The following is a 24,622-nucleotide window of genomic DNA, read 5'->3' on the forward strand; positions in this document are numbered from 1 at the left end:
CTTCGTTTAATCTGTGTATTGCAATATCAATGAGTTTTTAAGTATATATAGAGGGGAGGGAGAGGTGTTATATTGTATGTTCTTGTTATTCAGAATCTTACTGCGTCATGATGTTGGAACGTGACTGTGTCAGAGGGGGGTTGGAATGTTGTGGTTTGAAAGAGCGTACGATGCGGAATCTGGTGTGAGGAAGAGAGTAGCTGTTGGAGTAACCGAGGCTGGGATTCTTTTGGATTAACTTGAAGATGTTAAACTGATAATAAAAGAACAGTTTCCGTCGTTATCCACTAATGGCCTCTTGTGGAATTTCTTCTTCGTGACACTTCATGTGGAGGTTTAACCTTTATAACAATATCACAGAGAAAATCTCACTGTTCAGTAAATTGATTCTACTCACTAATCTTTTTTCTTCTTTTTTGAAAGGTTATGTTGCAATGGGAGCCGTGCAGCCCTCTTTCTGGGGACAGCAACCATTAGTTCAACAGCAAATGGTCTTGGGCTGCCCACAGGTTGCTCAGGTGATGCAGGGAAGCCAACAGATTGCGTGGGCGCAACCAGGTCTCATGCCTAACATTCAGCAGCCATGGCCAACTGTGGCCGGTCAGTTTCCACCCTCTGTATTCATGCCAACACAAACTGTAATGCCTTTTCAAGCAGCCATGTTCCAAGGCACTGGCACTCCTATAGCTACTGGTCAACCATCTGGCGATGCCATCCGATCAAGTCCACTGGGACTTGGACAGAAAATGGGTAGGGACATGTTTAGAGATTTTCAAATGGCTCATCCTCCACCAGTGCCATCAAGACAACCAGACCAGCCTTCCCTCTCATGTACCTCAGAGGCCTTCTCAAGTTACTTTGATAAAGTTGGGACAGCACAGGAATCTGATGATTGTGATGACTTTGACATCTCTCAGTTAAATTTGACTCCTATGACTTCCACGTCACCCTCCACAAATTCCCGTAAGTACAGAGTTGCAACATACAAATGGAAAATGTGAATATTCTATTTAAATGCATGATTGCCACGTCTTTTAAGTCTTTTGTGCAGCCAGCGATTTAGATGTCTGTCACATCTGATAAATCTAACTTTGTGTCGAAAGTACTAACAGGAAAATCCAAGCTGATTGCTTCCATAAATCTAGGTTTTAAGCACATTTTCAGAGTTTATAAAATGCGCTGCTTGTTGGTTACAGTGATGAACAAATCCCAAACAAATCAACCAAATATGAATCACTTATTTAACTTGTCAGGCAGAATTGAAGGATAAGCAGTATTTTCATAAGACTGGAGATGCAAAGACCATTGTTAATACTGCAGAATATTCTGTAAAACTGGAGATGCAAACACCATTGTTAATACTGCAGAATATTCTGTAAAACTGGAGATGCAAAGACCATTATTAATACTGTAGAATATTCTGTAAAACATGTAGTTGATATTCAAGTGCCTTATAACCTTAAAGAAGAGTTTAGATTAGGGATTAGGAACAGAACGTGATGTTACAGATTACAAGATCGAACTCTTAATAAAATCTTAGTAATTTAGACATTAAAATCCATGACAATGTTTAAATTTAAATTTTTAATTAACGAATGTGCAGCCTCCAAATTTAGAAATGTGTTTTGCACATTTCATGGGACCTGCAGCAATGTGCATTTTCAAAAAGCGGGAATCACCGCAGGAACCACCTTGCCTAATCACCTTGCCTAATCATGAACATGGCTCTTGCACTTCCAGTGGTCATGCATATTTTCGAGGTGAAAATAATGGACAATATACACAATGGTAAACTTAGTCGAAAAAATATGCTATGGCTGAATTGTTTTTTATAATTTCTGCCAGAAATTCACAAACGATTCCTGGCAGGCATAAATCCCTTCACGGGTATGTGCTTCCACTCAATGAATGTGGATAACTGCAGCGCTGTTAATCCATCTCATAGGGCAGGACGTTAGTGATCCAATGCTTGTTTTGCAACTGAAGTTGGGGGCATTCTCAAATTGTGATTCACCCCTTTTCATCCCTGGAAATGGTTGTAAATTTGCTTCAGGCGAGGGCTGGCATAAATCCCCTTCCAGGGTTGGAAGCAAAATAGGTCACCACTGGATTTGCTGGGGAAGTAGGGGAAGGGCTTTCTCCAGGATGAAAAATATTATCTAGCGGGAGAAATTAAATGTGAATTTGGACAGGGAATCCTATTTTCCACTGTGCAGATTTCTCCTATATGGCGAGCTCCGTACAATGGGCAGAGAAGACCTGTGATTGGCCCAGCTTTCCAGGCCTACTCATGGAAATATTTGTAAATAAAAAATAGTAGGAAAATTAATTCAGGTGGAGATCTCTGACCATACATTTCCTACTTTTTGGTGAATTAGGCCCTCTATTGTGAAGTTTAGGGTGACTAGAAGAGTGCATGAGTGCAACTTCACTTGCAGGCTAGCAAGGTCTCCTGCATCTGATTCACCCCTTTGTGCATGCAGAGTTTACTTGCATTACTGCAGAATGAGTTTCATGTAATTAAGATGTGTCATTGCTATTCGTACCACGTTTATGTTCATATCCTTCCAGTTTTCTACAAATATGTATTTGCATTTATGTAGCCACCTTCACAGAAGTGTGCATAATGAAACAACTCACAATTGTGGGAATTATCAAAATCGTTGCTACAGATCCCCAATATTATGTGGCGTTTGCCCCAGTGTGTTTACCTTTCACCCACATCCGAATCAGCAGTGCTTAATTTGTGCTTCTTGTTTCCAGTTTTGAGCACCGGCACTTATTTTTGAGGGCCAGTGTTCATTCTTCTGCCCCAAGCATTTACTACGAGCAAAAGACACATATAGGAAAGACAGGGGAAGAGAAAAACATAAGGCGTCACAAAGGGAGAAAGTAGAAAGCTGCTAGAGTGAGCTGAAGGGGCAGGGAGGGGTTTAAAATAGAGGCCCGAGATGGCTTCAGGATTACGCTGCCTCTGTATTCCGTGTTCCCACATTTAACTACAGCACACGCGTATTTAACAGGAGGGCTTTGGGCACCGGCACGTTTTTATTTACAAATTAAGCACTGCGAATCAGCAATTGTGATGCTTCTAGATTGATATGTCTGATAGTATTTCGTTTCTAAGGCCCAGAGTACGTCAGCTGGAGCGGTATCCCTATACACCATACCGCTCCAGCAGGTCGTCTGGCTCGGTGTTCCCACACCCAGGCCGATTTCGAGTCAATACAAATGTTTAAGGATTGGGCAGGTGCTGAGGGAACAAGTGCCTGCTCTCTCCATCCACATGGGCGTTCCTACGCCCATTTACTAAATGTTTATGGGCGGTGGTTAATGGCAGTTTTAGCCCTCATGCATTAAGGAATTGCTTGCAGATTTCCACCTAGTAAAAACTGGGTTCGCACAGTGATTCTCAATCCCATGGGGTTTGAAATTGTATTTTGGCTTTACTGACAGTGTATTACAGCAACGTTTTCCACCACATTAATGCAGTGTAACTGGTAATTGGGATCCACGAATGCCTACATCAACTGACGTGTGGTTTTATTAATGAGGTGAGATGGCAAAGAAACATTAGAGAAAAGTTATTTCTACTTAAAAAAAGAGTAAGACAATTCAGACTGTAAGGTAAATAGAATGATGCATCTCTAAAAAATGAACTTACAATATATTTAATTTTCCTGTATATCTTATTTGAGTTCCTTTTTATCTTCCATTCTGTATTCACATAAGACTCGCTTGAAGTGCATGGCACATTCACTAGGCTTTGCTCTCTAGAGCTTTCAGAACGGGATCGAGAGTCTGCTCCCACATAAAAATGCATCCCTTGAAAAAGCAGGAACCCAGTCCTACAGTTAAACATTATTTCTGATGGATGTAATTGCAAATGGTGTCCACTGAATCAAGCTCCTGACATTTGGGTATTGGCCATCTACTGAACTGACCAATAACACTTCCATCGATTCCTATTGCTCGTTGTGAAGGGATATTCATGTTTAATGCTTTGTGTTAATTTCTATTTAACTATGTGAATTCCCCTTGTTGTTTGCATTACACTAGTACCATAATTGAATTCTATAAAAAAAAAATGTTTGTAAATGGTTAATTAGAAAGTTGCACAAGTCACTCCAGCGACGCTCTTAGTAAACATAATGCATCTGGAAACATAATGTGTATTGTTATGGATTTATTTTGTAAATCCATACCTTTATCCAGATTAACAAAACTGCCACACAATGCAGCACAGCACCCAGAGTTGCTGCACTGCATTGCGTGAGAAGGAACGAGCAAGAAAGTGCCATATCTACAGAGATATGGTATTATTCCTTTCTCCTTAGCATAGGCGAACAAAGGACCTGCCAAGTAGCATGCACGTACCTTTGCACATACATGAAGGAATTGAATATGCCTAATTTGCGTCCACAACTCTTCTATAAGACTAGAGTATATGGTGTAGAAACTGCACCGATGGCATGGAAAGTAAAATATCACCTGTGGACTGCAGCTCTTGTTATGCCTACTACTAGTGTCACACGACAAACATGACTTCAGGCCTACCATTGCAGCCTGACTGCTAAAAGTTAAACGTACAATGTGAATTGTTAAAATAACTCTTTTAAAAGGGAAATATTAGTAAGTCATCCCTATATAGGCCTTGTAACCCAAAAGGTAGGGTACATAGTGTAAGAATTATAGCTATTGGTTTAGTGGGGTGGAAGCCTCAGTCACGCAACAAACACAATCCTTGTCAGGGTGAACCTCAAAATTTACTAAATTAACATATGCTTGTAAGTAAAAAATGTGCACCCTTCAAAGGAAGGAAATAGAGTGTGAGGACAATTCTTGTGCATCCCCTCTCTGGTTGCTTAGGTACCCCACTTTTGTCCTGCCAGACGTTTGTCTCTGGTATTTGGTTTGGCTACAGTACCTGCTGCAAACTGTATTCTCCCCACTCATTCTCTCAGCCTTGGAGCCCAAGATTAGTGTGGTCGAAAATCTTTGCTATCTTGGATTGCCACATTTCATTTTCGGCATGTTTGCAGTCAGGTGAGCAGGAACTTCTGCAAAAGTGGATAGGTCATAGTCTGGGAGCCTTTACTCCATTGGTAATAGAGGGTTTGGAGTGCCTTAGCCTGTCCCCACCCACAGCCTGGTGAACACCACTAAGCTGGACCATCACCCAGAGAAAGTATAACAGGTGGACTAAACCTGCTACACTTCGCATATGTGACCTGTGAGAAGGACCTGAGGAGGTTGTACCCCTTTCCACTTGAAACCCAAGGTACCAGAAAGATATCAAAGGACCATAAGGCTGTTTCCATGGGTGGCTTGAGGAGCATAACAAAGCTGAAGAGGTCATCTCTGTTATGTTATTTCATGTTATGGTAATTACATTTATAAAGCATATAGCTGCCCAGCAATGGGGCTTCCCAGCCCTGACCACCGGGCTAGAGTACCACACCAAGACAGCAGCAAAAAGGAATAGAGCCTTCTAATAGATCAGGTTTTGAGTTTTTTTCTTGCAATTAAAATTATTCTGGATATTTCTTAGCTCGAGAGACAAACTGTTCCAGAAGAACAGAGCCAAAACACGTAAAGAGTTGCCACCAACATGTTTCCTGTGGAACCTGGGAGGAACAGCCAAAATTAGCTCTGCTGAGTGAAGTGCTCTGGTTGGGAGATAAGGTCGCATAAGATCAGACAGGATGGGAGCACTATAATCCTATGTGCCTTACTAAGAGCTTTGAATTGAATTTGCATCTCCAATGGAAGCCAATGGGGCTTGCAAAGAACCTCTGAACTAGAGAAAAACTTTGAGCCGGAAAACAACAATCTGGCAGCTGCATTTTGGACCAACTCTTGCCTCTTCAGGATAGATTTCTTGCAATCTAGATAGAGGATGTTATAGTAGTTTAGGTGGGATAAAATAAGACACTGAGGGCCTCATTCCGACCCTGGCGGTCCAAGACCGCCAGGGCCGCGGGCAACGGAAGCACCGCCAACAGGCTGGCGGTGCTTCAGTGCCCATTCTGACTGCGGCGGTAAAGCCGCGGTCAGAAAAGGGGATCCAGCGGTTTCCCGCCGGATTTCCCTTGCCTGGGCTGAACCTCCATGGGGATTCCGACCCCCTTCCCGCCAGCCTGTTTCTGGCGGTTTTGACCGCCAGGAACAGGATGGCGGGAACGGGTGTCGTGGGGCCCCTGGGGGCCCCTGCACTGCCCCAGCATGATTTTCACTGTCTGCATAGCAGACAGTGAAAATCGCGACGGGTGCAACTGCACCCGTCGCACCCCTGCAACACCGCCGGCTCCATTCGGAGCCGGCCTCTGTGTTGCAGGACCTTTCCCGCTGGGCTGGCGGGTGCTCCCCTGGCGGGCGCCCGCCGGCCCAGCGGGAAAGTCAGAATGGCCTCCGCGGTCTCCTGACCGCGGAGCGGCCATTTGGCGGTTCCCGCCAGGCGGGCGGCATCCGCCGCCCGCCCGGGTCAGAATGACCCCCTGAATAATCAACTGCTGAATATCAGGTTGGGTTAGGCCGGTGTTAGACCTGACAGCCTTAGGGTGGTCACCCCTAACTTTTTGCCTGCCTCCCTCCCCCTTTTGGGCACTGTTTTTGCTGGTTTTAGGACTCTGCACACTTTACCACTGCTAACCAGGGCTAAAGTGCATATGCTCTCTCCCCTTAAACATGATGACATTGGATCATACCCAATTGGATTATTTAATTTACTTATAAGTCCCTAGTAAAGTGCACTATATGTGCCCAGGGCCTATAGATTAAATGCTACTAGTGGGCCTGCAGCACTGATTGTGCCACCCACTTAAGTAGCCCCTTAACCATGTCTCAGGCCTGCCATTGCAAGGTCTGTGTGTGCAGTTTCACTGCCAATTCCACTTGGCATTTAAAAGTACTTGCCAAGCTTAAAACTCCCCTTTTTCTACGTATGTCACCCCTAAGGTAGGCCCTAGGTAACCCATAGGGCAGGGTGCTGTGTAGACAAAAGGCAGGACATGTACCTGTGTAGTTTACATGTCCTGGTAGTGTAAAACTCCTAAATTCGTTTTGAACTGCTGTGAGCCCTGCTCCTTTCATAGGCTAACATTAGGGCTACCCTCATATACTGTTTGAGTGGTAGCTGCTGATCTGAAAGGAGTAGCAAGGTCATATTTAGTATGGCCAGAATGGTAATACAAAATCCTGCTGACTGGTGAAACTTTTAGAAAGTGAGCATTTCTCTGCACTTAAATCCTTCTGTGCCTTACAATCCACATCTGGCTACGTTCAGTTGACAGCTCCCTTGTGCATTCACTCAGACAAACCCCAAACACAGGAGGCTCAGCCACACTTGCATACATCTGCATATTGAATGGGTCTTCCTGGGCTGGGAGGGAGGAGGGCCTGACACTTACATGTCAAAGGACAGTGGCCTGCACTCACACAAAGGACTGCCACACCCCCTACTGGGACCTTGGCAGACAGGATTGAACTGAACGGGGACCTTGTGCACTTCTAAGCCACTCTTTGAAGTCTCCCCCACTTCAAAGGCACATTTGGGTATTTAAACAGGGCTTCTGCCCCTACCACTTCAGACACCTCTGGAGAAGAGAACCTGAATCAGAACCTGCAACCTTCCAAGAAGAACTGCCTGGCTGCCCAAAGGACTCACCTGACTGCTTTCTGAGAAGAACTGCTGCCTTGTTGTTGCCCTGCTGCCTTGCTGCTATCTGGCTGTGCTGAGAAGTGCTCTCCAAGGGCTTGGATAGAGCTTGCCTCCTGTTACCTGAAGTCTCAGGACCAAAAGGACTTTCCTGTAAGAAGTACTCCCTGTGCTGCGGAAATCAATGCACAGCCTGCAGAAAACGACGCACAGCCTGCATCGCAGTGAAAAATTAACCGCACGCCGAACCAGAAGGATGCAGCCCAACTGGCCAGTGGCAATTGGGCGTGGACTTGCCTTTACTGTTGCCCTCTGCCAGACACCCTGAGAATCTCTAAGTGTTCCCTCTGGTTCCTGGGAGCCCTGGAATTGTACTGCTGTGTGTCTGTTGGGGCACCAAAAGAAGTTTGGGAATTTTAAAACTTTTTGCTCCAGACCTGCAATGAGACTGACTGCTGAAAAGTTTCCAAACAGCACTTTCCATTGAAATCAGACTGAATATCAGGTTTGACTCATATGAAAAAGTGTTTTCCCTCAAAAAAACTACAAAGTCCCATTTCAGAAACTTTTTTGAACTTCTCTACTTCCGGAGGCTACTGGCCTTGGTTTATGTGGTACATCAGACTCTCACTCCCTAGTTGTCAGCCTCAAATTGCCTGTAGGGCCAGTGAACTGCGAACATTGACTATCATTGGTGTGCTTCACTGTTTGGCGCTGTTTTCAATTCAATCTGTAAGAATTCATAACACTGGTTCCCCTTACTGGATTTCTGTCATTTTTGTGTAATTTTGTTTATTACATTTTTTTTATTGTCAGAAATTGGAGTGGGATTTACACATTTTCTTTAAGGTAGGACTGTCTGCTCTATGCCATAGCTACCAGGGATTGAGATCAGGTTTAATTAACATTTGACAGGATCTAACAGGATAGTTACTTTGCTATGTGTTTTGGACATCAATCAACTCTTACTAGTAATCCACTTTCTTACAGTTTGCATGTGATTTGTGTCTACCACCTCTTCATAAATAACTATTTAAGGCTAAAATGCAGTTTAGCGGAGGCATGCACAGTGGAAGGTAGAGATCAACTTATAGGAACTCATAACAAGTGATTCATATTCCCACTGTAACTGCTGAAACAGGAAAAACCTAGAGAAGGTAAAACAGGTGAAATTATGAATCACTGAAAGAATCAGGCCACAGTACTTCACCAGTCTATGGGAACTGTAAGGCCGTCATTATGACATTGGTGGTAAAAAAACCCTACCACCGCAGTGACGGCCGCCAACATACCGTCACAGCGGCAACCATCCGTCTGCCATATTATGAGCACTGCCTGACTTCCACCACAAAAAGGGCGGAAATCCGGCAGTGACCATACTGACGGATGGTGGTAAGTTGGTGCTGCTACCACAAGCAGGGCCACGCCAGTAGAACGCCGCCAGCTATATTATGTTCAGTAATACATCCGGGTGGTGTTATGCTGGCAGGGCGCAGCTGGCGGTAGCAGTGCCCCTTCCCGTTCCCTGCCGGAAGACTTCCTCGACCAAGGTAAGTCGGGCTTCCGACGGGGGGGAGGTGTTCAGGGAGGGAGGGTGTTGTTTGTGTGGGTCTGAGTGTGTGCATGAATGTGTGTGTGTGAATGCATATGTATGTGTTGTGTTATTTATGTGGATGTATGCATGTGAATGAATGCGTGTAAGAATGGTGAAGTGAGTGCTTGTGTGCATGTCAGTGTGATTCTGTGTAAGAATGTGTGTGAGTATGTCTGGAAGTATGCATGAATGAATGTGTGTATGCCATTGTGAGTGATTGGGTGTATGCGTGGTGCGTGTCTGCGGGTGTGTGCATGTATGGGGGTTGGGCGGTGAGTGTAAGGATCGGAGGGGGTGGGGGCAGGGGTTGAGTGTGAGGATTGGAGGGGTGGGAGAGTGTGTGAGGATTGGAGTGGAGTGAGTGTAAGGATCGGAGGGGGTGGGGGTGAGTTTGCATGGGGGGTTTTGGGGTGTCAGGTGTGTGTTCGGGGTGGGGAAGCTGCCTACCGGTGACAGGGAAGGATCACTGGTAGGGTCTACTGCCATGGTTTTAAAAACCATGTTGATAGGCAGACTCATAATGCCGCTGGCGGTTTTATGCCGACCGCCAGGCAAGAGATAGACGTCTCTGGCCTGGCGGCTCATACTGCTATGGTGGTATGAGTGAAGAAGTGATGTGTTGGCTGCAGCCAACCCGCCAATCTCATAATGTGGCGGTATGTACTGCCAGCCTGTTGGTGGTATTGCTGCCACATTACCACCCAGTGCCGGGGTCATAATGACCCCCTAGGGGCCTATTCATATACTCTGCTTAACTGCACCCCCAACATAGAAGTACCCCTGAAATAAGTAACCCCTGAGGGGAAGGGTGTGGTTGAATAGTTGAATACTGGGACACTTGTAACAAGAGCAATAGTGGTTATTAATAGTGGCTAGCTTCTAGGAGTCTGCTTATCTTTCATAGTATGAGATTGAGCTAGTTGAAAATGCTGAGTTTCAGAAGTCTTGGGAAAAGGATCACTGCAAGTTTCCAAGATGATCAAGATGATATTCTTATATGTCACTGCACCAGTACAGGTCACTGATCTGCTTAAAATAGATAACTACTGTTAGACCTGTCATTCTCTACAGGGTCACCCTCAAACATAATTTTTTTACCCCTCCTATTTTTGCTGAATTCCTTTTTGTTGGCCTTATGACTCTGTGCAGTGTATCACTGCTCACCAGTGTTAAAGTGCTTATGCTCTCTCCTTTAAACATGGTAGAATTGGGTTACACCCAATTGCCATATTTAATTTACAATAAGTCCCTAGTAAATTGGTACCAAATGTACCCAAGGCCTGTAAGTTAAATGCTACTAGGGGATGTACAGCACTTTATTGTGCCACCCACTTAAGTAGCCCTTTTAAACATGTCTCGGGGCTGCTAGTACAGCCTGTTTGTGAAGTTTTAAACTGCTATTTTTACCTGGCGAAATAAACATTTTGTCAGCCCCAAACATTCCTTTGCAATACATATGAGTCACTCCTAGGGTAGGCCTTGAACAGCAGGGTGCAGTGTATTTCAAAAGTTGGACATGTAGTTTTAGGTTTTACATGTCTTGGTAGTGAAAAACTCCTAAATTTGTCTTTCACTGATGCAAAGCCTACCTCGCCCATAGGTTAACTTTGGGTTTCCTTATTACCTTTAATAAGGCAAAACTCTCAATTGGGAGGAGGTTGACATGTCGAGGATGATGTCTGAGGAATTGTAATTAAATGTCCTCTTTAATGGTAAACTCAGATTTTTAGTCACAATTCTGAAAATACCACTTTTAGAAAGTTGGCATTTTCTTGTCCTAGCCATTTGGTGCCTGCAGCTTGTCTGTGGGTCATATGTCTATGTGTAGCTGGCAGCTGGTTCTTGTGTATTGCACTGAGACAGTGAGACAAAGGGAAGATGGGTGTTAACAGGATGGGCCACTCTGACTTAACGAGGGGGTGGAGCTGTCGCTTACCACCCTTGCACATCACAAAGGACCTGCTTGAACACGCTCACAAAGGGTTTATCACATTTTTTTTGTGTAAACAGACAAGTTAGGGTCAGAGAAGGGAGGAGGGGCATGCCTGACACATCAGTGGGGATGGACACTTTCAGAACCTTCCCCTACTTCAGAATAGGCACCAGGTAGAGGTAATGGACCCTTAGACCCAACTCTTAAGTATACATATGGATATGTGGATGACTCAGAAGAAGGATTGATGTGCTGCTTTGCTGATAGGACTTCCACTCAGATGTCCTGCTGTGCTGCCCTGCTGCCCTCCTGTCTGAGTAAGAAGGGCTGGACCTTCATCTTGAACCCTGACAACAAGAGTGACTCCAAGGGCTGGCCTCCTGATCAGAAGTCTCAAGGACAAAACATGCATCCTCCAGTCAGAACCCACCACCAGCCATGAGTCTTGCCCATTCAACCCAGTTCTGGGCCCTTGGAAGCGGGCCAGAAGGTGCGGTGCCATCCCAACGGTGGTATCTGTAGGACAGTCGAACAGACACATCACAATGCATCATCTCCCAAAAACTTTGCATCGAAGCTACTGCGCAGCACATCATCTCACGAAACTCTGCATCGGAACCACTGAAAGATGCATCCCTGGTGCAAGACTTCACATCGCTACCCACAACCTCCCAGGATGTGCAAATGTGCAATGCATCCTGGACATAAGTCCTCACATTGTAAGCCCCTTATTGATGGCCTCCTTGATGATGACACAGGACTCTGCATTGCAAGCCCCGCAATCAGCTGGTGCATGAACCATCTTCCTGACACCATCGCAAGACCCTCATCTACAGCATCCACGACGAAGAAGGAAGACGTCACATTGCCGCCTTCAGGCCTCCTGGGACCATTTCAGCTCGACACATCTTCACTCCACAACCTTGCATTACCTCAGCTGCATGATGCATCCTTGACACCGGATATCGCAATGCTCTGGTAGTAGGATTTAAAGTGCCCTTGTTCAGCGGGCCTATCCTGGTCTCTACATCCGGCCCTTGCTCCATTGTGGTCAGCGTTGTTCCAGGTCTAACACTACCAGGTTGCCACAAATGGTGTCTTTTTTTAAAACTTTTTGCTGCTTTTTTCACTTAATTTGCTCTACTGATTTGGTTTTTGTCATTTTGGTGCTAAATAGCTGTGGGTGTTTTGTATGTGTCTGTGTGTCACATTATTACTGTGTAAATTACTGCATAAATACTTTACATATTGCCTCCAAGTTAAGCCTGACTGCTCTGTATCAAGCTACTAGAGGGTTGAGCACAGGTTAATTTGGGATCGCTTGTGACTTCACCCAGACAAAGACTGTGGTTCCTTCTTGAGTAGGGGCTTTCTTACAATTACTTTATCAAAAGACAGAGCTATGAACACAAACCTCACCTGGTCATATTACGTTTTGGTAAGAAGAGGGAAAAAATGTGGAATCTTAAACTTAGGATGTGAAATGGAAAATAGAGGGAAATAATGTATAAAAGTGCTAAAAATGGCACCTCTTCAAGCATAATGGAGCCTTAGATCCTTCAAGGTATAACTATTTATCAGCCTGTTTATTAGAAAGAAAATTAAGCTGTTACATACTCCTAGTAAGTCTCATTCCACCTCATCTCCACCATGTAATGGTTTTCACCCTCAAGCAGTATAGCAACTACGGCATTAAAGAGAGGGACATATAGAAGTAATATCAACTATTCGCCTACGGGCCAAAATGATTGCTATGAAATTATTAGCGCAGTATGAGAGCGACCATGATCCCTTAGTCTTGTATCTGAATGGTGCTTGTATCCCTGATATCTCAGACTGGACTAGTTTAGTGGTTGACCCCTTAACTATTTGTAATAATAGAAGGAATGTAAAACAGACACATATTATTAATAGCCCTACAGTCATGAAATCTGTTAGAAATTGGGTTTCTGGTTGGCTAGGGTATGCACCTAAGCCAGGCAGAACCCACCCACTCTAGTCGGGGTAAGGGAGTTACACATCCAAGATAACACCTGCTCACCCCCTTGGTAGCTTAGGACGAGCAGTCAGGCCTATCCCAGAGGCAATGTGTAATGCGTCTGCACAACACACACAACACACATGATGCACTATCCCCACCACAAAGGAAACACATCACCAGGTTATATGAAAATATACTGTACTGTACACAACGCAATTATTAGAACAAACACAACATGTCAGTAATATCCTGCTACCCAAGTAGTGTCAGGAGCTTACTCATTAGTTACTCTGCAGAACCAGCAGTAGTCACATATAACACACAGTTTACTTATTATTCTGCAACATAAGCAGTAGTCAGGAATCACATTACAACACAAATGCACTTGTCATGGAAATATAATAAATGCCCATATCAGGAATATTATAAAACATATGGCAAGTCAGGAAAACATATTAGCAAGTTATGCCCATAAAAGGAACATTAGCAAACATATATGTAACACATCAAAAAACTAGGCAGGCTACCATATAAATCAATCATGTCCATACTAGGAACATTTGAATATGATATATCCTTTAAAAAAAGTACCTGTTTGTATGATTAAAGGCACTTCCAGTGCCCAGGAGAACAAAAAAAGCCCCCCCAGGCGCTCCACTGTGCAAAACAGGGGGCTTCTGGTAATTCTGGGGGGTGGCACGCACCCCCTCCCGCTTTAATATCTGGCCTCTCTTGGGGCCCCTAATCTCAGGGGGGCCCTCCCTGGGCCACAACAGGCCCTCCAGAAGAGGGGGGCAAAGCCAGCGAAAATGATTTGGGCCAGGTGGGGGCCTCACCCGACTCTCACGGGGCCCCAAAACAACAAAGGAGAATTATGCCGGGCGAGGAGCCTCCGGTGAAGCTTCCACCCCACCCGCATCCTGCAAGGGCAGTTTGGGCTCCGTTGGGACAGGGGGAGCCTCAGATTAGGCTTCCTTCCCCGTTGCCTATCCAAAACACCAAAGGGGCTTCGGTGGGGCGGGGGAGCCTCCGATGAGGCTTCCTACCCCCCGCCCAGCTTCCTGATCCAGGCTGTGGCCCATCCGTGCCGTAGGAGACAGCAGACACCAGAGTGGGTGCCTGCTTGTACTCCGCCCGCATCCTGAAAGGGCAGTTTGGGCTCCGTTGGGGCAGGGGGAGCCTCCAATGAGGCTTCCTTCCCCCTTCCCCATCCAAAAGAACAAAGGGGCTCCAGTGGGGTGGGGGAGCCTCCGATGAGGCTTCCTTCCCCCGCCCAGCTTCCTGATCCAGGCTGCGGCCCACCCATGCCGTAGGAGAAAGCAGGCACCAGAATGGGTGCCTGCTTGTGCCCCGGGGGTGCTCCTTGCAGCATGCTTTGCCCCAGGGGCACGGTAGGAGCACGCAAGCTCCTTTGTTAATGAAAGTGGTGCCCCGGGGGTCCCAGGAGCAGTGCTTCACTCGCACTTGGAATTTTACCACACCCGGGTCGCGGCGGTGATTCTTCAAGCGGCAGAGCACTTCCCAGCGCAGAACCTGGGGGAAAGCCACAGTGCTCCTCAGGCACTTTCAATAATCAAATGGGGCGCTCATCAGGCGCTACCCAGCACCATTCAAAAGCATTCTCAAGGAGCTACATGAGAAAAGGAGAAGCGCTCCTCGTGCATTTCAGGTGGAGTTACAGGGGTCAGGGGCCACTGCACCCTGCCCCTGGGGGATAACAGTCCAAGACAAAGGAGCACAGGTGGCAGGGCCCAGCAGCAGGCCAGGGCAAGGGGGATGCAGGCAGATGGCATTCTCTCCTATTGACCCAGCAGGTCACAGGTCAGCACAGCAGCAGCAGTCCATGGCAGCTCCTGGTGAGTTCCCCCAGCCTTCTGTGTCCAGTTCAAAGAAAGTTCCAAGGTGTCTCCGAATTATGGGGAAAAGTCCCCTGTACTTATACTCAGTTTTAGAGTGTGTTCACAAAGGAAGGGGAGAGGAGATCCCAACCAGTTACAACTGGTTCTGGGAGTGCCCCCTCTCTCCTCCAGTACAAGTTCCAAACATCAGATGGGGGTAAACGACCCTATCGTGTAAGACCAGGGCACAGCCTTTACAAATGCAGGTGTGCCCCGCCATTTCCTTCTCTCAGCCCAGGAAGACTATTCAGTATGCTGATGCATCTCTGTGACACCTCCACCCTCCCTGTGTACAGGCTGTCTGAAAAGTATGCACGAAGCCCAACTGTCATTCTGCCCAGACGTGGGTTGGAGTCAAGCTGCAAAACACCAGAGGCATAAGCACAGAGAAATGCTCACTTTCGAGAAGTGTCATTTCTGTAATAGTAATAACAATTCCACTTACACCAGTAAGCAGCATTTCTCACTACCACTACAACCATACCAAACATGCCTACGCTACCCCTCATAAATCAGACAATACCCCCTACACATAAGGCAGGGCATTTCCAATGCAATTCTATTAGAAGGCAGCACTCGCAGCAGTGTGAAACAAAATAGGCTGTTTGTCACTACCAGGACAGGCCACGCTACTAGGCAATTGTTCTGCATCTACATACATAGCACCTTGACCATAGTGCTAGGTAAGGCCTACCTTAGAGGTGACTTCTATGTAGTAAAAGGGGAGTTCTGGGCCTGGCAAGTAAATTTAGAATCCAGGTCCCTGTGGCAGAAAACTGCGCACGCAGGCCCTGCGCTAGCAGGCCTGATACAGGTGTGAAAAGCTACTTTAGTGGGTGGTGCAAGCAGTGCTGCAGGCACACTAGTAGCATTTAATTTACAGGCCCTGGGTATAGAGATTCCACTGTACAAGGGACTTACAGGTAAATTAAATATGCCAAATAGGCGTAAGCCAATCATACCAACTTTAGAAAGTGTTAGACTTTTCATCCTTGGCATGGTCTCCCTTAACCTTTTGCCTCTGTTTCCCAGGTTGTTGATGTGTGCTGGACTCTTATTTTGCTGTTTTTGTTACTCTGGGCACCTTACCACTGCTAACCAGTGCTAAAGTGCAAGTGCTCCTTTACAAAATGTGTATGTAATTGGTTTATCCATGATTGGCATATTTGATTTATTAGTAAGTCCCTAGTACAGTGCACTAGAGGTGCCCAGGGCCTGTAAATCAAATGCTACTAGTGGGCCTGCAGCACTGGTTGTGCCACCCACATAAGTAGCTCTGTAATCATTTTTCAGAGCTGCCACTGCAGTGTCTGTTTATGCACTTTTAAACTGTAAATTTGACTTGGCAAGTGTACCCACCTGCCAGGCCTAAACCTTCCCTTTTTGTACATGTAAGGTAGGCCCTAGGTAGCCCCATGGGCAGGGTGCAGTGTATGGTTAAGGTAGGACATATGTATAAATGTGTTTTATATGTCCTGACAATGAAATACTGCTAAATTCGTTTTTCGCTGTTGCAAGGCCTGTCCCTCTCATAGGTTAACATGGGGGCTACCCTTAAATCTGATTGAAGTGTAGATTCCCTTTGGGAGCGGATGGACATGTGGAGTTTGGGGTCTCTGAGCTCACAATTTAAAAAAACATCTTTTAGTAAAGTTTATTTTCAGATTGTGTTTGAAAATGCCACTTTTAGAAACTGAGCATTTTCTTGCTTATACCATTTCTGGGACTCTGCCTGTTTGTGGATTCCCTGTCTAGGTCAGTTTGACAGTTGGGCTGGTTGCACCTCACACTAGACAGTGACACAAAGGGAGCTAGGTTGTAGTCTGCATTTCCTGATAAGCCATCTGTGCTAGGAGGGAGGGGAGGAGTGGTCACTCACACCTGAAAGGGCTGTGCCCTCCCTCACACAATGCAGTCTCCAACCCCCTGGTGAGTGTCTGGGGCCTGGCCTTGGCAAGGCAGGATTTCACAGTCAAAAGAGACTTTGCTTTGAAGTAGGCCTACTTCAAAGGAGAAATTGGATATAAGAAGGACACCCAAAACCACAGACTTTAGAACACTTCTGGAAAGCAAAAGGAACCTCTGCCTGGAGAAGAGCTGAAGAGCTGAGGAAGAAGAGCTGCCCTGCCTGTGACTGTGCTTTGTGGAGCTATCCTGCAGTTGCTGCTTCTGCCAGAGTAAGAGGGCAATGAGTGGACTTTGTGTTGCCTTTCTTCTTGTGAAGATCTCCAAGGGCTTGATTTACAGCTTGCCTCCTGTTGGTTGAAGTTTCAGGGACAGCAAAGACTTCTCTCTGCCAGCATCTGGAGTCTCTGAAGAGACTCCTACTCTACGAAGTGGTGCCCATTCAGTTCCTGAGACCCTGAAAGGAGAAGCTGGCACACTAAGAGGAAGAAATCCACACACTGACCTCCATGCGGGAAAAAGATTGACGCAACTCCGATGTGCGGCTGGAAAATCGACGCGCTACCGGCTTCACGGCTGAAAACAGATGCTCGCCTGCAATGCAACCCGAAGATCGACGCCCGGGGCTGGAAAAACGACGCACAGCATCGCTGACGGAGGCTGGTGAGATTGCAACCCACGCTGCGTGGTTTTCGTATCATCGTGCGACTGGATTTCCGACACAAACTCTGCTGGGCATGTAAAAACAACGCAAGCCCTGCCCGGACTCAAGAGTGTTGACCGGATCGACGCATCAATCTCCTGCGGAGAGAAGAAAAGACGTGCCTGACCTGACGAAAGCAGAAACGCCGCAAGGTCTCGTGAGTTAGTGAAATCGACGCATCACAAGCCCTTTTTGATGCACACTCGCTTGAGCGGGGTTATTTTTGATGCGCCTAAAGTACATTTTCACACTGTTAGTTTTTTTTAACAGTGTTAGTGTGTGTTTAAAATTACATGAAGACTCTTTTTGCATTTTCAGTGATAACTTGACTTGTGTATTGTGAATTTTTGTCATTTTGGTCTTATTTTGTTTAGATAAATATTTCCTATTTTTCTAAACCTGTGTTGTGTCATTTTGTAGTGATTTCATTAAGTTACTGTGTGTGTTGGTACAAATACTTTACACCTAGCATTCTGAAGTTAAGCCTACTGCTCGGGCCAAACTACCCAGGGGGTAAGCAGGTGTTAGCTGAGGGTGATTCTCTTTTACCCTGACTAGAGTGAGGGTCCTTGCTTGAATAAAGGGGAACCTGACTGCCAACCAAAGACCCCAACAGAAAGCACCTGCACTTTAGCACTGATGAGCAGTGATATAGTGCTCAGAGTCCTAGATCCAACAGCGAGAGGTCCGAAAAAATAGGAGGAAGGAGGCAAAAAGTCAGGGGATAAACCTGCCAAAAAGGCCAGGTCCAACAAAATCTATATATAATGTTACTGTTAAAATATTGGACCTTTTCAGTACCAATATACAGAATCACGACTTGCTATTATAAACTTGTGGCTCATTGTTCAAATAAAAAGGTTTTTATGTTAAGAGCTGTAAGATGAGGTTGATTACTCTAGGAGGAAAAGAATGATTTAATTCTGAATGTCATTTAAAGAAATCTGATCTGGTAGCTTCAATTGATCTTATCTGACATAAGAGATAAAATAAAGAAATAAAGCCATTAAGACAGTTGTATGGAATAACTTACAAAGTAGCTAAAGCAAAGTGGGAAGAAGGAAATTGGGTATACCTCCTCAAGGCTGCAAAATCGAATGATGCTAATAGGTTCTGACATATAGAATCATATGTTGGGCGCAACAGGCCAATCAGCCCAAAAGTACAAATCCACGCTGATGAGTAGCTTGCACACTTTAAGCTGTGTATAATTAGCCTCTTGCTAACTATAATTTGTATTTGTTGTTACATATGGTTAAATATAATTCCAATTGTCTAACAGTCACAAAATCTCTTTTTGTTTGTCTGATACAAAAAAAGCGATAGATGACAAGAAGATATTAAAGGCCCCTGGTTTAGAAGGAATACCTGCAGATTTTTTTCTTTGAACCAATTTTCATGATCCCCTACATTAACACCATAACCAGTGCTATTGCAGCAAATGTATTGATCCCAATACATAGAGAGGTGAGGTGATGGTGCGTATAAACAAAAAAGGTTTAATCACTAAACCTGGCAGCTATAGGCCAATTAGTCTAATTGACAGCCTATAGAAAATATTTTGCAGGGCATCCTAGCTCACAAGTATTATCAGTCGGTTTCAGACAGGCTTTAGAATGGGAATACTTATGATTGACTAAGTCTTCCTCTTGATGAAATGAATGGTGGTCCGCCTTTGTGGAGGTAATCTCTATGTAGCCTTCTTAGACCTGCATGCTGCAAGCGATATGATTTCAATAGAAAAACAATAGAAAGTTCTTTGAGAGCTAGGAAAATCCATCAGCCTACTCGATATACGTAAGCTACTGCACACCTATAACTTTGCCCAGGTTAGATGGAGACCAAAAGGTGAACTTACAAGTAGATTTTCCGCTCACAGAGGGGTTTGCCATGGGAGTATTTGGCTCCTACTCTGTTCATCCTTTTCATCAAGGGTTATCCTGATTTTTTACTTAACTGTATGAATGACTACTTTGGAAGATTGTAAGCTGCCAGCACTCCTTTTCGCTGCTGACACCTTATTAGTTTCTGATATTAAAAGAGGGCTTTGAATATTACTTCAGAGAGACTTTGTTAATGATATTATATTACCCACTTGACTGTAGAGCTTTTAAAAATCATTATTGAAGCAAGGGGCTTCCTCAGCAATTACATTTGCCAGGTGAACAGCAAACTATCCTGTATCACCATCCCTTCAGGTTTACAGAGCTGTTGGTGGAATTTCGGGCCAATACAAAATCTCTTTTGATAAATGCCTTTTGTGTTATCAAGGAGAGATTTTGGCACTGCACTTTTGAAAGATTACAAACATCCTCTTCTATGGTCCAATTGACTGAAGTATTCTTATCAATTAAGTGAGATTACAAATGTGAAGAATATTTGGACCATATACACTTTACACCAGTCAAAACTCTTTACATAAAGTTTATATTAGGGATCTTACTTACAACATCCTTCATGAGTAAGTTGTTGTCCGTGGGCCAACATATAAACGTATGCCCAGCTTGTATGTACCAAGAGGAAACTGAGAGACATATTTTATTTTTTTGTAAGGCTTACATTAGGCCTAGATCTAAATGGGTGTAACCACTCTATTGGTTACTTGGTAGCACTGAGAATTTGTAAGTTTGATACCAGTCTTTGTGTTGTATTTGCAATCTTAAAACGTCTATGTTAGAAATGGGGTTTTTGGTTGGCAGTCAGGTTACCCCCTGTCCAAGCAAAAGCCCTCACTCTAGTCAGGGTAAGTCACACACAATCCAAGATTATCCTGTGCCCACCCTCTGGTAGCTTGGCACGAGCAGTCAGGCTTAACTTAGAAGGCAATGTGTAAAGTATTTGTGCAATAAATCATACAATACCACCATATAGCACCACAAAAATACACCACACAGTGTTTAGAAAAATATATAATATTTATCAGGATAATTGTAGGTCAAAAAGAATAAAGTTGCAATGGGAAATTGTAGAGATATCACTGAAAAGTGATATAAAGTGTCTTAAGTCTTTAGAATATAAACAAAGTCTCTTTCAAGCACAAGTACCTGGTTTGGAGTGGAAAAACTACTCAGAGGGCCACAAAAGAAGAGGTGCATGGAAAAAGGGTGTGTGCGTCGATTTCTCCCCAGCACACACGGACTCGCGTCGTTATTTTCCACACGGAGAAGTCGGGCGTCGTTTTCCGGCGTGCGGACAGTCTCTTTCTGTGGATCGCGGGGATTACCAGATGTCCCGGGTCTGTGCGTGGATTTTCCTGCTTGTTTTCCGGCTGCGTGTCGTTCTGCGGGGCTGCACGTCGAAATTTCGATCTCACGGAAGGCGTTGCGTCGATTTCTCCCTGGAAGTCGGGCGGCGTTGTCCTTGCGAGGCCGTGCGTCGAAGTTTTGGTCTCACGGCAGGCGTCGCGTTGATTTCTCCTTGGAAGTCGTGCGGCGTTGTCTTTGCGAGGCCGTGCGTCAAAGTTTCAAGCTCACGGTAGGCGTCGCGTCGATTTCTCCTTAGAAGTCGGGCGGCGTTGTCCTTGCGAGGCCGTGCGTCAAAGTTTCGGTCGTCCCGAAGGCGTCGCGTCGATCAGCGTCGGTGTGCAGCGTTTTTCTTGCCGCAGAGCAAGCTGTGCGTCGAAAATTTCGGCGCACGGAGCGTCCAAGTGAAAGCGAGAAGTCTTTTTGGTCCTGAGACTTCAGGGAACAGGAGGCAAGCTCTATCCAAGCCCTTGGAGAGCACTTTTACAGCCAGACAAGAGTTCAGCAAGGCAGCAGGCCAACAGCAAGGCAGCAGCCCTTTGTAGAAAAGCAGACAGATGAGTCCTTTGAGCAGCCAGGCAGTTCTTCTTGGCAGGATGTAGTTTCTGGTTCAGGTTTCTTCTCCAGCAAGTGTCTGATGAGGTAGGGCAGAGGCCCTGTTTTATACTAAGTTGTGCCTTTGAAGTGGGGGTGACTTCAAAGAGTGTCTAAGAAATGCACCAAGCCCCCTTTCAGTTCAATCCTGTCTGCCAGAGTCCCAGTAGGGGGTGTGGCAGTCCTTTGTGTGAGGGCAGGCCCTCCACCCTCCCAGCCCAGGAAGACCCATTCAAAATGCAGATGTATGCAAGTGAGGCTGAGTACCCTGTGTTTGGGGTGTGTCTGAGTGAATGCACAAGGAGCTGTCAACTAAACCTAGCCAGACGTGGATTGAAGGGCACAACAAGATTTTAGTGCAAAGAAATGCTCACTTTCTAAAAGTGGCATTTCTAGAATAGTAATATTAAATCCGACTTCACCAGTCAGCAGGACTCTATATTACCATTCTGGCCATACTAAATATGACCTTCCTGCTCCTTTCAGATCAGCAGCTGCCACTTCAACAGTGTATGAGGGCAGCCCCAATGTTAGCCTATGAAGGGAGCAGGCCTCACAGTAGTGTAAAAACGAATTCAGGAGCTTTACACTACCAGGACATATAACTACACAGGTAAATGTCCTGCCTTTTACCTACACAGCACCCTTCTCTAGGGGTTACCTAGGGCACACATTAGGGATGACTTATATGTAGAAAAAGGGGAGTTCCAGGCTTGGCAAGTACTTTTAAATGCCAAGTCGAAGTGGCAGTGAAACTGCACACACAGGCCTTGCAATGGCAGGCCTGAGACAGGGTTAAGGGGCTACTGAAGTGGGTGGCACAACCAGTGCTGCAGGCCCACTAGCAGCATTTAATCTACAGGCCCTAGGCACATATAGTGCACTCTACTAGGGACTTATAAGTAAATTAAATAGCCAATCATGGATAAACCAATCAATAGTACCATTTACACAGAGAGCATATGCACTTTAGCACTGGTTAGCAGTGGTAAAATGCCCAGAGGTTAAAAGCCAACAACAACAGGTCAGAAAAAATAGGAGGAAGGAGGCAAAAAGTTTGGGGATGACCCTGTCAAAAAGCCAGGTCCAACAGTCTACAATTGGCTTGTTTTTAAGAAGTAAACTGTTGAAATTCAGGAACATGAATTGTATATGTGCTAACGACTATGGCCCTCATTACAACCCTGGCGGACGGTCCAATGTTGGCGGTAGGACCGCAAACAGGCCAGCGGTAATTACCGCCCCATTATGACATTGGCGGTTTGGCACATGCCAAACCGCCAATGTACCACACCGTCCACCACGGCGGTAATGACCGCCAGGCTGGAGACAACGGTCTCCCGCCTGGCAGTCGTCACTAGTCCGTCTGCAGGATCATAACCCCTCATACCGCCATGGATCTTGTGGATTTTGAACCGCCACGAAATCCATGGCGGTAGGCACTATCAGTGCCAGGGAATTTGTTCCTTGGCACTGATAGGGGTCTCCCCCCCTTCCAGGAGTCCCCTCCCAACAACCACGACCCCCCTACCACTCCCAAAGGTGGTAGGGCCCCCTCCCCTCCCCTGCCACCCAACCACTATGGGCCCCCCCAGACATACCCACCACCCCCCACTCAGGCACACACACCACTCACACACATACACACGCACATGCATGCACACATACATACACAATACATTTCCCCTACACACATCACATCCCCTGCATGCATACACGCACTCACACACCCCCTCTAAACACTCACACCCCCATGCATGCACACAACACCCCCCACCTCCCTCCCCTGTCGTTACCTGCCTCGGTGGTCGTCCGGGAGGGAACGGGATCCATGGGGGCTGCTCCGCCGCCAGCACCCCGTCACCAGAACACCACCACGCCGAATACTGGAACGTATGGGTGGGCGGTGTTCTGATGACGTTGCGGTGACGGAGGAGCAGCCTCCTCTACACCGCCAACAGCCATACTGGCTCTCCAGCCCGGGGGAACCTCAGCGGTCTTACAAAAAGACCGCTGAGGTCGAAATGAGGGCCTATATTGTGAATTTATCATTTAAGTATAAATGTATTTTGAAGTTGAGTTGATATAACTGATTTTTATGTACTTTTTAAATATTTATTGTTCTTTAATACTTGTCTTGATTTTTATACTTGTCGATGAATATTGTATCCAATCTGGCTAGCAAGTAAGTACATGGAATAAATAAAACGTATAATACTCTATCTTTAGTCCGGAACATAATACAGCTTATGTTTAATTCACTCAATAGCATTGCTTCCCAAGGAGATCCACTGGCATGACAATACATTTTAATTAGTCCTGGATTGCAATATACACCATATATTTACTGTCTCATATTTTTTTCTGGAGAAGAAATGTTACAACTTGTGCTTAGCGAAGAAAACTTAATGCAGTGAACAGCTCCATGCCTTTTTTCACAATTTATTCCAAAACTCACAATCAGTGCTTATAAGTTGCTTCTGAAGTGTTGCTGTGGCAATTCACTGCATCTTCCCACAAAGGTAAGCAATTCCAATGTCCACACATGAGACATGATAAAAGAAAAGAATGCACCCACTTGCTGTGATAATTTACTGAAGGTAACTAGTAACATCACCATGCACTTATCGTTCTGAATCTTCACCTTCACAAAGAATGGAAGCTGAAGTGCAGAAGACCTGAAACTGCATCTGTGCAGCAGCAACAGAGTATAAAAAAATCTAGCAATAATTCCAGAACATAGAGACAGTGCTCAAGTCCACTGCTTTTACTTCCCTCACCATACCACTGTCAAGACAGTCTCTCGTCTGCAGCCTGTACTGAAGTAATCTGCAGGCCACAAGTTCAAATCTAGTATGGCTGACTCATCTATCCTTTCTTCTGAGATACGGAAATGGAATACTATTATGTAAAATGACTTAGTGCATTTACAAGGACCAGAAGTGCAGTTGGAGGAGCGAGATATTGTAAGGAATACAAAAACCACTGCCTTTACATTAATAGAGGTATTGCAAGTCTCCATGTTGTTCTATTACCTTATATAGGCTCTCTGCCTTTGACAGTTTGCCTCTTGTTGGTGCTTAAACTCCTTGGTTACTTTCATTGTTGTTTTTTA

The 24,622-nt window shown here is 45.4% G+C and overlaps 1 protein-coding gene across 10 annotated transcripts in view; it reads left to right on the forward strand.

The window, feature by feature from the left end:
• The window catches only part of DAB1 (DAB adaptor protein 1), a 3,348,596-nt gene that overhangs the window by 3,312,595 nt on the left and 11,379 nt on the right, over window positions 1–24,622 (forward strand). For all 10 annotated transcript variants that reach the window (XM_069232585.1, XM_069232581.1, XM_069232583.1 and 7 more), the window contains one exon: window positions 424–963. In XM_069232585.1, the coding sequence (XP_069088686.1) occupies window positions 424–963 (540 nt within the window). The remainder of the gene's footprint in view (window positions 1–423; window positions 964–24,622) is intronic.

Source organism: Pleurodeles waltl, chromosome 4_2 (assembly GCF_031143425.1).
Source record: "Pleurodeles waltl isolate 20211129_DDA chromosome 4_2, aPleWal1.hap1.20221129, whole genome shotgun sequence".
NCBI classification, from domain to species: Eukaryota; Metazoa; Chordata; class Amphibia; order Caudata; family Salamandridae; genus Pleurodeles; species Pleurodeles waltl.